Source organism: Poecilia formosa, unplaced genomic scaffold (genome assembly GCF_000485575.1).
Source record: "Poecilia formosa unplaced genomic scaffold, Poecilia_formosa-5.1.2 Scaffold367, whole genome shotgun sequence".
Lineage (NCBI taxonomy): Eukaryota > Metazoa > Chordata > Actinopteri > Cyprinodontiformes > Poeciliidae > Poecilia > Poecilia formosa.
In genome coordinates this window covers 472,567-489,486 of record NW_006800306.1, presented here as the reverse complement: position 1 = coordinate 489,486, position 16,920 = coordinate 472,567, and the positions used below count along the sequence as shown (strand labels likewise).

The 16,920-nt window shown below is 36.8% G+C and overlaps 2 protein-coding genes across 3 annotated transcripts in view; both read left to right on the top strand.

Moving 5' to 3' along the window:
- LOC103153915 (interferon alpha/beta receptor 2-like) overlaps positions 1-7,969 on the top strand; it is a 15,003-nt gene extending 7,034 nt beyond the window's left edge. Inside the window, exons 3-7 of one of the 2 annotated variants that reach the window (XM_016662275.1) lie at positions 535-710; positions 2,030-2,169; positions 6,047-6,209; positions 6,326-6,405; positions 7,149-7,969. In XM_016662275.1, the coding sequence (XP_016517761.1) occupies positions 535-710; positions 2,030-2,169; positions 6,047-6,209; positions 6,326-6,405; positions 7,149-7,244 (655 nt within the window). In that variant the 3' untranslated portion in view covers positions 7,245-7,969. Of the gene's footprint in view, positions 1-534; positions 711-2,029; positions 2,170-6,046; positions 6,210-6,325; positions 6,441-7,148 lie in introns of both variants that reach the window. The other variant, XM_007575007.2, reaches the window with a different exon arrangement.
- Positions 7,970-8,693: 724 nt separating this feature from the next.
- Positions 8,694-16,920, top strand: LOC103153914 (interleukin-10 receptor subunit beta-like). Its single transcript, XM_007575006.2, has 7 exons — positions 8,694-8,985; positions 10,789-10,912; positions 13,800-13,972; positions 14,098-14,252; positions 14,890-15,037; positions 16,108-16,250; positions 16,329-16,920. Exons 1-7 carry the CDS (start codon positions 8,934-8,936, stop codon positions 16,503-16,505), a joined length of 972 nt encoding a protein of 323 aa, XP_007575068.1. The 5' UTR covers positions 8,694-8,933; the 3' UTR covers positions 16,506-16,920.

Genomic DNA, 16,920 nt, shown 5'->3' with positions numbered 1-16,920 from the left:
CTGACGCTTTATGACAACAGTCATAAAGCGTCATTTATGACTGACGCTTTATGACAACAGTCATAAAGCGTCATGAAGGCTTATTCATGTTTATGACAGTGTCATGTCAGTCTTATTCACCCCCCTTCAAATAAAGTGTTACCCACATTTTCTGCTTGTGAATGTGTGGGATAATTCATACTCTACTGCAGCTAATAAAACAATATGAAACAGTGGACGTGGCTGAGGTTTGTGGAAACGAGTGCAGACACTCATGTGAATTGGTAAAAAGCTCAAAAGGTTTGTAAACATCCGCACAAACATCAACATCCCTCATTGCACTTAGATGTTTCCATCATTTCTCCACAGAGCCGCTCTTAAGTTTCATTTCTGTTTCTGGGAGCTTCTGACCAAGTGCTTTTCTTTCTGAGTAATTGTGAAAGTTTCATAAAAGCTGTGAGTTTCCTGCCTGAGCATTTAGGAAACATTAATATCTGTAGTGCGACACAGCAGCCCTCGCTCCGTTCTAACTGCCTGTTTGCTTTCTCTGTGTAGGAAGCAGAGATGGAAAACGGTGGCTGAGTGCGCCGAGCTGACGGCCGGACAGACGTGCAATCTAACCAGCAAACTAAAGGACTCGTTTGGCCTCTACGTGGCCCAAGTCCAAGCCTTCAGGACCAACCAGACCTCCAGCTGGACCACTTCGAATCTGTTCCACCCTCTGGCTGACAGTGAGAGACAAACAAAGCCGAACATCATCATTCAGACCTGACATGTTTCAACCAAACACGTGAATACAGAAAACGTCAGATTTATTGTTTGGATAATTTGTTTACCAATCATTTGGTAACATGATTTATCTGTTTTCTCAAACATAAATTACCATAAACTAAGGCGTGATAGCAATTGCAAACATTATATGCTGCAAAAATACAAACTCTTACCAAGTAATTTGGTTTAGTTTCCAGTGCAAATATCTTATTGCAACCAAAATAAGACAAAACTAACTCACAACTGACTGTTCAGCAATATATACTAGCTTGTTTTAAGTCAGCAGTTCTTGAATCTTAATGAAAAGTAGTACTTCCACTGGCAGATTAATTCACTCATAAAATGGGAAAAATGTCTTGTTATAAGTTAAATAATCTGCCAATGTACTTTTTAAAATCAATATTACAGAATTATTTTCCAACGGTCTAACTGCTAACAGTATTTACCAACGGTAAATAATTACGGATTTACAAAGAAGAAATGTTTCTAAAGGAACACAACAAAAAATTAACAGTGCTAATTTTGGTTATTTAGCCTGTCATAAAAAATGGGGGAAAAAATTGGGGTTCAGTTTAAAATGCAAGCTAAATATTTAGTTTACACACAAACTATTTAACTCTAATATGAATTATTTAGTTTTAAAACAAGATATTTAGCTTGCTAACTAAATATTACTTTGTAAACTGTACTATAAATATTAAATTAGCTTCTAATTAAATATTTAGTTTGAAACTGAGAAATTTACTAATGAATAACATGGTGAAAATATTACTTTAAAGCTGAACTCTTTTTTTTTTCTGACTAAATAACGCAAATTATTGCTGCTAAGTTTGACTGTAACTTTTCAAACATATAAATATAAATATAGCACATGCACATTATGTATGTTAACCATATTATTTTGCGTAAATTTTTTGTATCAAACCATTTCCTCAAAATTAACTCCCTCCCTTTTGTCTTTCTGTAATCTGAACCCGGTTCAATAATGTGGTGTCATCTGCATATAAAGTGACGTTTAGAGTGTTTGTAGCCGTATGTATACAATTTAATCACAATTTAAAAAGTTTTGTACCAAGCAAAGAGCCTTGTGGTTCCTCTTACTTAACCCTAACAGTTTTTTCTAAACTTTGGTGATAAAAATATGCCAGTAAACGATTTAACTGTCCCTAATTTGACAATGGCAGCATTTACATTATTAGTATTTCTCGCATTTAAAGTGTAACTACAGTCTTTTATAAGTTTAAAGCCTTAAAGCAGGTTGATGTCTTCTTTTCGTCAGCCGTTCTGGGACCTCCTGAGGTTTCCGTGTCCGGCTGTGGGAACTGTTTGGTTCTGCAGATCCGAGACGGCCCTGTGCAGCTGAAGGATCTGCAGAGGGAAATGGAACTGAACGTGAGGAGAACCAGAGACGGCGCCGAGGTGAGAGTTCCTGACAAAGATCCTGTTTATTCTTTATTTCGCAATAGTTTCCCTTCTCTTTTCCTCAACTTGGATGTGAATTTTCTTCAGGCGTCCCTCATTTGTGTTTCATTGTCGTTGCTATGAAAACAAATTTTTCTGGACGATCAAATTAGTGCGATAAGTGATAATATTGTTGTTGTTTTGAGCCCATTTTCAAGTTAAAAATGCAAATAAGTTCACCCTAAACTTTGATTTCTAATAAATATTTGACATTTGAACTGGACGACATTTTAAATGTCCAATATAAAGAACCAAAACAACAAATAAAATTAATACTGAAGTCTCTGTAAATTAAAAGGTGCTAGTTGAGAGAAAAATAATTAAATGGAAAATAGCGATTTACTGATTTATTTTTTAAAACGGCAGACTTTAAAATCCATGTTCATCAGTATTTTATTAATAAATTTGTCTGAATCCACTACATTTTTATCTCTAAAATTAATGAAAAGGTTCAGTTAAAATGAAAAATAAACTGTTACACCATGACTTATTACAGACATTTTTATGCTTTGGTGCATCTTTAGTTCTCTTTCTCTTTATTGTGATTGACTCAGGAATTTATCAATTTGCAACTTCAACCTTTAATATTTTGTATTTTTTATAATTTCATAACTTTTTCTCCACAGGCCATTTTGTATCATTCAAATGTTAATTGTTTTTGCTTTGATTAGCAATAATTTAGATTCTCTCTAACTTGTTATTTGTGTTTACAGTGATATCCTGATAATCCGCCAACATTTGGGTTTTTATTCTTGTTATTTCTGTTTTACCAGACTGAATTGTGTCAAGTTTCTTTTCTTTCAGTGCATTCTGGTTTTGACTCTCGCATTTTCCTTCTTGGTTTAGTTGCTTTAGATTTGTGGTTTGGTTTCCTCTGTGTTTAGTTTTCTCCTTCTCTTTGCTTTCTGCTTCCTCTGATTGGTCTCACTTGGTGTTGATGTTTCTCTCCTCCTCAGTATTTCAGCTGCTTGGTTTTATTGTTTCTTGCTGGTTTCTCTTGTTACACCATCTGAATGTGAAACACTTTTTCTGACAATGAGTGTTCTGGGCGAAAACTAAACTACCAGCTTAGTTTTCCTGCTTGTTTTTCTCCAGGATTGCCAACAGTGTATCTCTATCATGTATCAAAGTAAAGTGAGTTGAATATAAATGCACGTGACTTTTTTCCTATTTTTTTCTTCCATTTAACAAATCCTGAAGGAAACAGAATGAAACCAGGTCAGATCAAAATGGCAACGCATAGTTACTTCCTGTTGATCTGTCACATCTAATCCAGCTGAATATTTTGTAATTTGGCATCAAAATGTGAAAAAATTTGAAAATACTCCAAAGGTAAGAATATTTTTGCAATGTAGGAGATGTGACTCCAATCATAATCTGTCATATTTCGTATGAACTGGCAAAAACAAACCCCAATCAGTGGAAACCAGGTGTAATGTAAAACCTTGAGAAATTTATGTAAAGTCGACTATATTTGAAATTTTGCATTTTTAACCTATTTTAATAAAGAAATAAACTGAATGCCATGGTAGGAAATAGTTTGTTTATGGATACGGAAGGAAAGCTGATGGGCTCAAAGTGGCAAAGCGTAGCTACTTCATGTAGCTAACATCTAACCCAGTTGAAAACTTTGTAAGTTGGGATTGAAATGATACAAAATGTGAAAATTCTCCATTGGTGTGAATATTTTTGCTATGTACTAGTTGTGACTACCGTCAGGAGTCTGATCTTGTCAAATTTCTAATCAACGGCCCCAATCAAGCCCCAGCCAGTGGTGACCAGGCACAATGTAAAGCTAATATGTAGTTAAAACACACATCAAATTCAGCATTTTAAAAGGGGAATATACTGAACTCAGTGGTTAAACTGGTGGAAAAAAAAGCTTTGTTTGTGGTTTCAGAGCAGGTTGGGATGAAATGGCAAAGGGTGGGTGTGAATACTTTAAAGGACAAACTGACCCAGAGCCATTAATTTCTGCGTCTTTGTGGTTCTGCGGCCTGTTTTGTGATGAGTTGCGTTTGGTTTCTGGTTGTTTTCGTCCCCTCAGGGTATTTTACAGCCTTCACGTCATCATTCTGTCGTTTCCCCTGTGGTTGTTTTTTCTCTTTATCATGTGATGTTTTTCAACTCATCTTAAAACCTGCTGATGACATGTTGTTTTTTTATTTAGCAGAGCTCAAAGTTTGACGATTTCACCTGCTTAAAAAACTCAAACAAAAAAACCATTTAAAACAGGCATGTTGATGATTTTATTTAAATATTTCTGAGCTGATCAAACTGTGCTCTCAAACCAAACTGCAGTTTCTTTACTGAATAAACTGAAACTGAACTTCCAGTTTCAGTCTGCACACCTCAGCGGTTGACTCCTGGTTATGCTTGACATTTCCTGTGCAGCAGGAAGTGATGCGCTCCACCATTTCACAGAAATTACTGGAAAGAGATGGTTTTAAAAGACGATTAATTAATTTTGGGGATAGCACCATATTTTGGAGACTTGCTGGGAATGTTTGAAGACAGCTTTTCATTTTATTAAGGAATGCGCATAATGCATTCATCATTTTTGACAAAATTATACAAAAGTAATGTGACAAAATGTGATTTTAGAGAAAGGAAGGAGAGAATCACTTGCAAAAAGTTGCATTTTACCAAACTGAATTGGCATTTTGATACTTTTTATAGTTTTTACAGTTTAAATTTTAGGATTATTTTGCAATTTTACCAAAATTGTGTTCTGCTTAGAGCAAAGTATTCCTCCAATAGTAACATTCGGTTGTTGTTTATGTGATTCGTGTGATGAGAAAAAAGTTTCCATTACAATTTTGTGACAGAAACCAATTTCAATATGTCCAAGATACCTCGTCATCCCAGCACCAAACATTTTTATCGAAAAATGTAAGTTTTTTTTTAAATTGGCACATTTCCCTTAAACTATTTTTGAAATGTTAAATTGTGCAATTACACTGTTGATGGACACATATTTAATATTCTTATAAGGTAAAAAACAACAAAATTTTGCAATTGTGATGTTTCCATTACATAAGAAACTCACTTAAAATCACACATGGATAAGTTTGTTCATGCAATAAGTTGTTAAAATCATGCTGCGCCATCATCCTCCAACTACTTCCTGTTCTTGTTTTCATTGTTTCTGCCAGTAGTAACATCCTGTTGTTGATCATGTGATGCAAAAAAAGTGTTTTCCTTGTATTTTTGTGAATTTTTTTTTTTTATAAACCTCCATCTTAGTGCCAAAACTTTTTATTGAAAAACAAGTGTTTTCTTCTTTCAATATTGGTGCGTTTCCATTAAGCAAATTTATTTTTGAAATGTCAAATTGCACAATTATATGGTGAACGGAAACAGATTTAATATTCGCAATAACCACAATTTCGCAGTTGTGATGCTTTTGTTAAATAAGAAACAAAATTAAAATCACACATAAATAAGTCATTAAAATCATCATCCTCCGACAGCTTCCTGCCGTCTTCTTTTTCGTAGTTTGCGTTAGTGGCAACATCTGGTTGTTGGTCACATGGCTTTTGTGATGCAAATAAATTGTTTCCGTTTCAATAATATGAAATAAACCAATTTCAATAAAGCTACCAGAGCACCAAAACCCCCTATTGAAAAATCAGTTTTTCTTAATTATTGTGTTTCCATTAAGCAAATGTATTTTCAAAATGTCAAATTGCACAACTAATGCAGCTTTTGATCCTATTTCACTCCTCCTTCACGTTCTGTATCATAGCTTAATTTTCTTTTCCAACCAGTCTTCCAAATGACCATCTTCATCCTCTCTTTGGTGACATTTTGTGGTTTCTGTTCTGTGTTTCAGTTCAGATTGGAGCAGCCCTATCAGCAGGAGACCGTGATCTCGTACCTGCAGCCAGGTGTGGAGTACTGCGTCTCCGTCTCCTTCAAGTCCCTCATAAACCGGAACAGCGTCCCCAGCGCACGCCGCTGCGCCTTCACCAGTCCTCCCCCACCCCAGCACTCATGTACGCCTCTTCAGATAACGTTATTCCTGCGTCTGAGTGTAAAACGTCTGATTAATTTGGCTGTTTTGGTGTGAATATTTTGGCGTTCTGACTTGTCTCGTCCTACTGTTCCTCAGTGTTCCTGGTCCTCGGCCTGTTGGGGGCGTTTACTCTTTTGGTGGTCATCGTCGTGGGCCGGTTCATCTTCAGCAGCAAGGTGAGCTTGGAATTACTGAGACGACACCTGAACAGGTCAGTTCACACAAAGAACACCCTGTTGGGAATCAAAATGGCCGGTCTGGTAACTTTAAAGTAAGAATAACTCAGGAGGAAGTCAGAGGATCAGTGTCTGGTCGGCTGATTAGGATGTTAGATCGCTTTATTTTTGTTTTAGTTCAGTAATTTAATGCTCAGAAATACAGAACACAACATTTAGCATAGAAGTTGATGGAATCTAAATTTCATTTGGTTTCCCTTGATTCAGTTTGTTGCATATCTTAAAGGTTATAAATGTATGTTAATTTTACCTGAATAAATATAAAACGTACATATAAAAAGTTGTTTTTGAATGGTTATTCTATTTATAAAGGAAAAATATCTTTCCAAGCCAACAAGCTACTGACTAACTTTAATCAGATAACCTACATTATATTTAATTTTATTTTATCTTTGTTTATTTTGGAAACAAAGTGACAGTTTTAATTTGACTGCTTTCTGATATAGTAAAGTGCTGGATTATTTTTGACCATAGAGGGTTTTTTTTAAGATTAGCATTTATACAGAAGTGCAATTAAACATTATTTTTTGCCTTTTTTGTACCAGTTGGGAAAAATATGACTTTTAATCTGATCTTTTTGAGTTTAATGATGAATGTTGTGGTTAAATTTCTTTAAATCAGCAACACAAACATCCTTAAATGTGATCTTTTTTGTTTGTTTGTTTGTTTTTGTTGTTCTTTAGGTTAAAAATCAGCATCTGCCCTGCATGAAGTTCAGATCGCAGTCCTATACCTGCCTGAAGTCTTCTCTGTCAGAGGGGGACGGCGTTACGACCTAAGGCATCCTGAGGAAACAGGAGTTCAGTTACTTTGAGTTCCTCTACTGGAGGGAACTTTGTTTTTCTTAATATTTACTTTTATGACCGAGTTGTACTCAGGATATAACCTCCTCACCTGCCATAGGACATTTTTTATACAGTTAGTGTAAAATAATCACTGTTAATGAGCACAAAGGGTCTAATTTATCTTTTTTCACTGAGGTTTATTTTAATTTTCTTTGGTTAAAATATGTTTTTTTCCTTCTTCTTGAAGAAATTTCTGCCAGTGTGTTTTGACTCTTCAATAACAGAATGTGTGTTTAATGTGTAAAAATCTATATCTTATTATTTTGTTGGAAAAAACTGAATGATTTATGGTTTTGGAAAAGGTACCTGTACTTTTTTAAACCTGTGTTTTGGATTTCTGAAACAAATGACGCACACCTCTCAAAGAATCTGCACAGATACAAACTGCTTCTGGAGCTTATTAACAGGAAATGGCTGCTGAGGAAAGAAATTAATAATTTGAATCAACAATTCAATTATATTTATACTCTGGTGAAAAATCTGAGCAGATTCTGATGAAACTGTGATGTAAGAAGATCCAAACTGTGTTTTTTCATTCAGAAATATAATTTATTTGTTCCTTATGGCAATTCTTCTTGATGTCTGTGCAGGAACAGATTTCCGAGCCTTTTATTTGATTGTAAATGCAATAAAAATGCAATAAATTGTGAATTTTCCTAGTCTTTGTTTCAAACATTTGTTTTTAAAATCATAATTTACTGCCAAAAATTGAGGATACTTTATGATGTTGTAATAATATATTAATACATGTTGCATACAGAACCCAACTGTTATAAGAACATAAATATATATCTATTTTCTTACTAATAAACTGAAGGAGGTTTACCTTATAGCTAAATATTTAGCTTTAGACTAAACATTTATCTTAACTAAATATTGAAGCTAAGTATTTAGCTTGATAAGTAAATAAATATTGAGCTTCAAAATAAAGGCTTAGCTTTCTAAAAATATATTTAATTCAAAGCTAAATTTCTATTTAGAAGGTTAAATATTTAGTTTGAAAGTAAATATTCAGTATGCTACTTCATATTTAAATTGAAGCTAAGTATTTAGCTACAAACGATTTTTTTTTTTACCAAACTAAATATTTAATTTCACAATAAATAAATATTTAGCTTGAACACTAAATATTTTTTTTAAACTGGCATTAATAAATTCATAAATAAATTATTTTAGAAACAAACCCACTTTTTAATTTTTTGAAAGGCTAAATAATCCAAATTATTGCTGTTAATTTTTGACTGTTCTTTATAAATGTCTGTGTTTGACCAGAAATAAATTACGGTAACTTTTCCACGATATTCTACTTGGAAGCATTTATTTCGAAAGGTTACCGTAAGGCTCCGTATAAGCGCGCAGCAGAAAGGAATCCGAGCTGCGAGCTGCCGTAACGTCGTGTTTCCCTGAAGTGAAATGAAAAGTGACTGACTTGACGTGAAACGTGACGTGTCCACCCTGAAAATATTATACATTTGCTTCCGCGTATTTCCCCCGCCTGTTGTTGATGGATGCAAACGGGAACTGAATGAAACGGCGACTTTGAAATGACCAACCCTGGGACGCTGTACTGAAGTCGGGACGAGACGGGGGCCGAACCGGACCGAACCGAACCTTCGGATCAACATGTCAGTCGCTGTTTGTGTTTTCGTCCTGACACTTTCAACACTAAACGGAGGTAAAGTTCCGTTGTTTTTGTGGGTCAGTGAACGTATTACCGTAAATATAGAGGGATAATGGAGGACTTCTATTGTTCTGATAAACTTGCATGAACATTTTTGTGTTTTAATCGGTTTATTCGTGATAGTTTATAGGGTGTACTGAGATATTGTAGTTTAATTCAGGTTTTTGTCCAAATGGACATAACACGTTTGGACCGAACTCCCAGAAAAGTTATTTGTACATTTTTCTACTTCAGTCTCTTCTGGCTGCTAAGTCAACAGATTTGTTTATTTATAAAAGAAACTGTGAAAAATTACATCCATGTCACAAAAATCACACTAATACCATGTATCGATGTCCAAAGTGTGACCCGGGGGCCATATGTGGATCCTGGACGGATTTTGTGTGGCCACTAACTTCAGTTCAAGAATAATGTAAATTTGCTTCCTCATCACGATGCAGATGGCTCAGTTTCATTTCTTATTTGGGCAAAATTATAACCAACAATTCTACTTTTTCCTATGTAAAATATTAGGTACATCACAAAGTATTCATGATGTTTTTATAACTAAGCTTGTAAGGTAAACAGAATAATATGTACCCAGTAACTTTGACTAAAAAGATTACTTTAGTGCACCCTAATCTTATTTTAATTAAATTATACAATTTGACTGAATAAAGCAAGTATTTTAAAAGAAAGAGTGACCAACGTGTTTAGCTGGACCTGTAAGAATTGGCAAATTGCCTTTCTTAGTTTTAGTTCTATAATGACTTGCACATCTTTTTTCTACCATTCACATAATTAAATATATTTAATATGCTATATGTTTGCTGTGACGTGTGAAAACAATGCATCTTGTTGTCCATATTAAATAAATAAATTCTTTGATAAAATATTACATGCTTAGCTTATTACTGAGCAGGTAGATAATAATTTGTAATATAACTTTTGTTGATTTTTTATATATTTATATTTCTGGCCTGTGAATACATTTGATTCGGCTAATTTGACCCTCGTGACAGAAGGTTTGGACACCACTGATTTAGTGATTGATTACAGAAAAATATAGTTCATGCTGTAAGCTACTTTTAGGGATTTATTCATTAAAAAGGGGCTAAAATACCTAATGTGACACTATTGATGTAATCTATTAAAAAGGTTCTAGTAATTTAAATTACATTTTAAATTGTTGCCACATTCTTTCTCTCTCTTTTTTTCCAGGGCGTGAAGTTTTCAAAGAAATATTCCATCTATTTATTTTTTCATTTATTTAAATTTTTCTGTAACATGTAAAATGTCAGACAAAGATCCAGAGTAAATAGAAAGCTCTGGTTTTAAAATTCATCACGTTAAAAGAAAAAGAAAATGTCAACCAACCAACTTAGGCCCAAGCCTTAAACCCAATATTGGTTGTTCCATCTTTGGCAACATCAAGTGTCTTCTTGTTCACTTACCATCCAGAAAACACTTGCTGCAGCATTCTTGTTGGTTGTGCAGTAGGCTGCACTTCTGCTTTTCAAAGATGTGTTGTTTCATAATAGCACATCTGATTGCAGCCGTTTTCATGTGTGAGTGTAAACGTTGAGTTATTTGGATTTAAAGTGACAAGACACTTTAAAACAGCTCAAATAGGCAGAATTGAGCAGACTAAGATCTCATTATCTAACAATGATTTAATGCATAAAATATAATGAAGATGTTTTGTTTCTCATAGAAGAGTCCTAACCTGTTCAAAGAAGCACAATAGAAAGTGGTAAATGATCAGATGTGAGCAGGAGACTGATGCCATTCTTAACTTTGCTTCTCGGGTCTGTGTAGTTGTATCAGGAGTCCTCAGCAGTCCCACCAATGTCCAGTTGACCTCCAGGGACCTGAACCTGGTCCTGAGCTGGGATCCACCTGCAGAAGCACCCAGTGGATTGATCTACACCACCGAGTTCAGGTAAGTTTAACTACTATTCTCCTCTGAACAGAGCTTCCTCTGCAGGCGGCTGTTCTGGCTCAGCTGTCTTTGAAGGTTATTCCAAATTGGAAGAAACACTAAAGAGACCCAGAACCCTTTGGAGGGATTATTTAAACCATTTCATCCAGGGACCTCTTGGGATCCTGGAAAAGAAAAGATGGCTCAGCCTTGGAGAGATGGAAGACAATAAATGGATGTAAAATGAAGAACTGACTCGTGAGCTTCAGAGGGAAGATGGAGAAAATGATCTACTGTTTGCAGCAGAAGATGGAGTCTTTCTGTGAATGAACAGAATATATTCACAATTATAAACCAACAAGGGTTTTTTCTCGCTCTCCTTCTTGGCCTGTTAGCCTTCTTTTCATTACGATTTGCACAAAAACTTAGTCAATATTCCACTAATGTCGAAATAACACAACTTTGGAATTGCAGTGTTTCCATTAAATAAGTAACGCAATTAAAATCTCACACCTTTGTTCACAAGATAAGTTATTACAAAACATCTTGCGCCGTCGTCCTCCAACTACTTTCCGTCGTCTTCTTGGCGTTTTGCGTCAATGGCAACACCCGGTTGTTGATCATGTGACTTGTGTCCTGCGAAAAAAAGTATTTTTGTTGCAGTTTTGGAAACTACACCAATTTTGATATGAACAAAAAGAACACTTCATGATGGTAATAAAGCTTTTTTATCAAAAACATTTTTTTTTTCGAAATTGGTATGGTTCCATTCAGTGAATTTATTTTCAAAATGTCAAATTACACAATTATATGGTCAATGAAAATGCAGCTACTGACTTCTACATAGTCATCAATTGTCTGAGATGTTATGTGGCTGGAATGTGATTTAAAAATCACATTTACAGTCGTACTCTAACAGGAAGAAACTAAAGAAAGCCTCTGTGCATGCAGATGTTTGTGTTGTTCTGCTTATTTGCACTGCTGCATCCTCTATTCTGATATGCTGGTGTCAGTTTCCAGAAAACTGCCTATGGAGAGTTTCTGAGAGTTTCTCTGCATCTTCCTTAAACAGAAAACTGTGAACTGAAAGTTGGAGTCGACTGGAGAAGAATTTTTTTGTTATGAATCAGGATTTTCTTCTGGAAAGGAAAACAGCTGACTCATGTTAATGAGCAAACATATTTACAACAATCAGCCATAATAATACTTCCTTGTTTCCAGCTGGTGGTTCAGCACAGGTCAGTGTGGATCACATGCATTGTAAAGTACAACCAACATGTTCCGCACTGTTAACAGTTGTAGGTCCATGGGACATTGGTATAGTTTGGGTTGAACCTTGCCTGCCCAGTGACAGTCCAACCTGTGGTCAAAATGCTCTCCTGAATACGCCGGACCATAAAATGCCATACTGCTCAGTGGAGAACGAGGCATAAGACCAAATGATGTCAACCAATCCCCCTTACTTTTCTCCTAATGATCTTCTCTGGATCTGTAAAGTTTGCTGTGGGATGTGTCTCTGAGATATAAGGAGTGGATCCTGTCCAGTCCTGTAATTTGGGAGACGGAGTCTCCATGGATCCGACGCTTCTATCCAAATTCTAGAACGCTGATTTGACTGAGACCTGAAGAATTTGGAAGCCAAGAGTATACTTCAAACTAGTTGTGTTCTTCAGATCATCCAGGAAGCCTTGTCCCTCCACTGCCACCAGGGAATACCTCTTCAACAAAGAGGTGCAGCATCTCAAACCAAAACATGAAGAACATGAATGCATCTCACTTTCCATACCAGCTTGAGTTCTTGCCATGATCCCACCTGATTTCATGTGTTCCTGAGGTAAGGAATCTAAATGATCTGACCAATCCACGCAACATCTGAATGGTCCAAATCCAAAGCTCACATCCAAAGGACATGTTGGTTGGTCTGTGGTCATTCTGTCCACAATACGATCTTCTGTTCTCCAGTTTTCCTACTTAGGACCAGTTTTGGTGGATCTGGATCCCTGCAGATGGGGGACAATCCACTGACTGGGGACGGTTCACCCCAGTGAGCAGCTTTTAGATCACCTTCACCAGTGATGACTCTCCGTAGTACTTTTCTGACTTTATCAATTTCTCTAATCATTGAGGAAACATTTTGACCCACTCATATTTCCAGTATCACTTCACCTCCTTGAAGTTTTTGCAGCTGTCTAGTGGTTCCACCACAGCATTTCAATCAGGCTGAGGTCTTGATGTTCACTAGTTCATTGCAGAACCTTTGTTTCTTGTTCAGCCATTCTGTTGTAAATCTGTTGTTGTCTGAACTACCAAGGAGATCAGAGTCGACTTAGTGGATGCAGACTGCCCTGGTTGTAAAACAGATCCAAATCTTGTTCAAAATGGTGATGTGTATTGTGGCCAACATCTACTTTGGTTCATTCAGATGCAACTTTGCACAGAGTCATACGACTCTAAACCTTCCATACAAACTGTCTTATTTAAGATTCATCATTCTACAGAAAGACAGACTTTTCTAGAGCGTGATCTCAGACTATATTCGTCTTAGTTAGCTTGTTAAATGCAGCCCCAGTTGCTCCTCTGAAGTCATTGTTGATGTCTTCTCTTATTGACGTTGAGTTGCAGAGCAGCAAACTTCACCTTCTGCAGAGGCGATCACTCGGAAGATCAGTTAATCATCTGATCGGCCACACATGGCTGCTACCTCAAATCTTAAATCCACTGAGAGCTGTGAGGACGGATTTAGCTTCTCCCAGGACTGTATTGACAGTCGCTGTTGTCAAAGTGGTTATAAAACCGGCTCCTTAGTTTTGACTAGTTGTCCATTATGAAAGCTAGTTTTATGGTTTGTTTGCTTTTTTCCTGTGTCATTATCAAACTGTGTGTCCTTTTATTGCTTGTTTTGTCTCAGGAGTCTTGTTACAGACTACAGTCCAGGCTGTGTGAACATCACAACCTTTCAATGTGAACTCAGCAATTTTAACATCAGTTGCTATGGGACATACATAGCAAAAGTCCGAGCTCTGCTGGGAGAAGACGCCTCAGCCTGGGTGGAGAGTAAAGACATCATGTTGGATAGAGACAGTAAGTATTTAACGCACACACCCCAAAAGTTCACTTAAGCATCGGTTTTAGATCTGGAAACAAAAGCGATTAGTGGTGCATGTTTCCAAGCAATCCAGAAATGAATTCTGACTTTTTCTCTGCAGCCCTGATCAGTCCTCCCAGCGTGTCGCTCTTACCCATCGGCCAAACTCTGGAGGTCAGCATTAAGGATCCAGAGTTTAAGATCTGCTCTCTGAGGAATGTGTACAGCATAGTCAGCTACAAGATCACCTACTGGAAGGAAGGACAGGAGGAACAGGTGGGATGCAGGTTAATCGGTTCATGGAAAACCAGAATGTTGATCAGGCTACTGAGTGCATGTGAATTCAACACCAACAGGCTGATGGTGTAGCACAGCTGTATGTCTGGCTGATCAGACTCTGTAGAAATGGCCCTCTGCTGCCACCTGCTGGATTTTTAGAGAAACAGCAGCTGATCAACAGCATATCCATCAATCCATCTCATCATTGATTGATCAGTCAATCTGCCTGTCTGTCCATCCATACATACATCCAGTTGTATCTCCATTCATCCATCTATCCATCCCTTCATTGATCCATTAGTTCATCTGCCTGTCTGTGTCCAACATCCATCTAATCATCCAACTGTATCTGTATCCATTTGTCCTTTCATTGATTGATCAATCGATTTGCCTAACTATCCATCCACCAATCCATCTATTCATTCATTCATTCATCCATCCATTCATTCATTCATCTATCCAATTATATCTCCATCCATCCATCATTTGGTCTGTTCATGCATCCATCTCTTTATCCATCCATCCATCAATGGAAGATTGATTTCATTTTTCATTACCTGGTCTCCTCTACCAGTCTGAGACCTGATGTTGTGTGGCTGCTTCGAACTGACTGCCTCTCTGTCACCCCCTACAGGAGAGAATCCACAATGACTACCAACAGGACCGGGTCATTTTAGATGATCTGGATCCCTTGACCAAGTACTGCGTACAGGTCCAACTCATCACCCTCACAAACCCCACCGAGTCCAGTGGTGTCCTGTGTGAGAGGACCGGCGACACCAGTACGCTCTTTGTGTTTATAATTAGTGAGGAAGTTCATAAGCACAGAACAGGGACGCAAGTTATCAATCAATGAGTTGATTTACAGTAGATTGATCTTATCAATCGACCAATGACTAATTGATAAGCAGCTATTTTCTTAACGTGAGCTTTTTCTTGTATGGAGGTATTCAACGCTCCTTCCATAAGGGCTGCATTATATGCTGCATTTAAAACAAGGAACATTGATATGTTTTGACATTTTCTTGAGTCGGTTGCATTAAGGTGAAACTTAAGAAGCTTATTTGTTTGCGTGTTTATATTTCAAAACAGAATTGCATAAAGTACATTTTGCATCCTACACCAGAGCATTTCTCTTTCCAGTTCCGTCACTGCTATACTTGTATATCAAAGTGGCGCCCTCTTCTGGGTGGTGGCCAAGCTACAACATTGAAAGAAGGTCAAAGTGGACCTTATTATTGATAGATTGTTATTTAGTCTGATCACCCCAACAAGCAGAAAACAGGTGAACATATGCAGTCAGCTTGGCGTTTCTCAAGTACTACACCTGACTGGATGAAACTAACGTTTGTCATTCGACGTTTTCTTTTTAAAAATATTGTTAGCTTACTTCTTTGTCATCGTACTTTCTTTTTATTATAATTTTTTATTTAGTTGCACCAGCTTGCTGTTTAATCCAGAGTAATGGAAGACTTGGGGTTGGTACAATTTAAGCTCTTCGATGGCAAGCAGGTGGTACTGTGTGTAACTTGTATCGATAAACTGCACAGTGTAATTTTTTATTTTTTTAATGATTGTCATTTATTGTCGCTGTCACTGAACAAACAGGATTCATACATTTACCATTTGCTCCACTGACAGTAAGGACTTTATTGGGGGGGAGGTTATTAAACTTCCTTAATTAGAATTACTAATGACAAAAAAAATCTAAGCTTTTATTGTAAGAAATTTATCACAATTCATTATAAACATGATGAGTCCCTACCCCTAAACCTGAGTAAAGTGGAGTTTAATCTAATTTCATGTTCAGAGGTGGAAAAGTTCTCCAAACCAATCACAGTCTCTGTTTCAGAAAACTCTCCAGTGGTTGCAGCTGTGATCGCATGTGCCGTCATCGCAGTGGCTGTGGCTGTGACAGTGCCGGCCGTGGTGAAGTGGAAAAGTATTTCCCACTTCATATGGCCAAAAGTTTCTCTTCCGCGGCATTTTGAAAAGGTGCCTCTGCTTTCAGAATTTCTGCCTTGGATTTAAGATTGATTTAATCTAACATCACACTTCTTTCTGCTTCCCCAGTCTCTGCAGGCTACACCAGAGTCCTCTGTTTGTTTAATCATGCAGCCCACTGAGGAGATCGCCCCGTTGAGCATCGTTACAGTCGAGGAAAGCAGCCATGAAGGGACAAAAGAGAGCTGCTACTGCAAACAACTAAATGGCACAGTGGGGAATAACTGTCTACATCCTGCTTGTTGATGTGACCACAGTTGACCACAAAGACTCGATAAAATGGAAGATTTTCATTTTAACAAAGACTTCTAAATAATGTGATTCTAAACAGATATATGCCGTCATCCTACAAACTGTTTATTTACTGTACCTGTATTATAACTGGCTGTGTTATGGTGACATAAAATGTCACATGCTGTACGGCGTTTCTGAAGACGTGGAAGTAGTTTTTTGGGAGAATTGTTTGTAAACATGTAAAACTGAAGAAGTTTTCACAATCAAACATTACTAATTTAATTGTTTGCACTTTTACCAGTCCAGAGATGTTCAAAACCAAAGCTGAACTGTTTTTTTATTGTGTGCTGATGAAACTGAACTACAAAGTGTGTTTGAAAATTTTTATGTGTTGAAATAATAAAATGCAGCTCTTGATTTGTCTTTA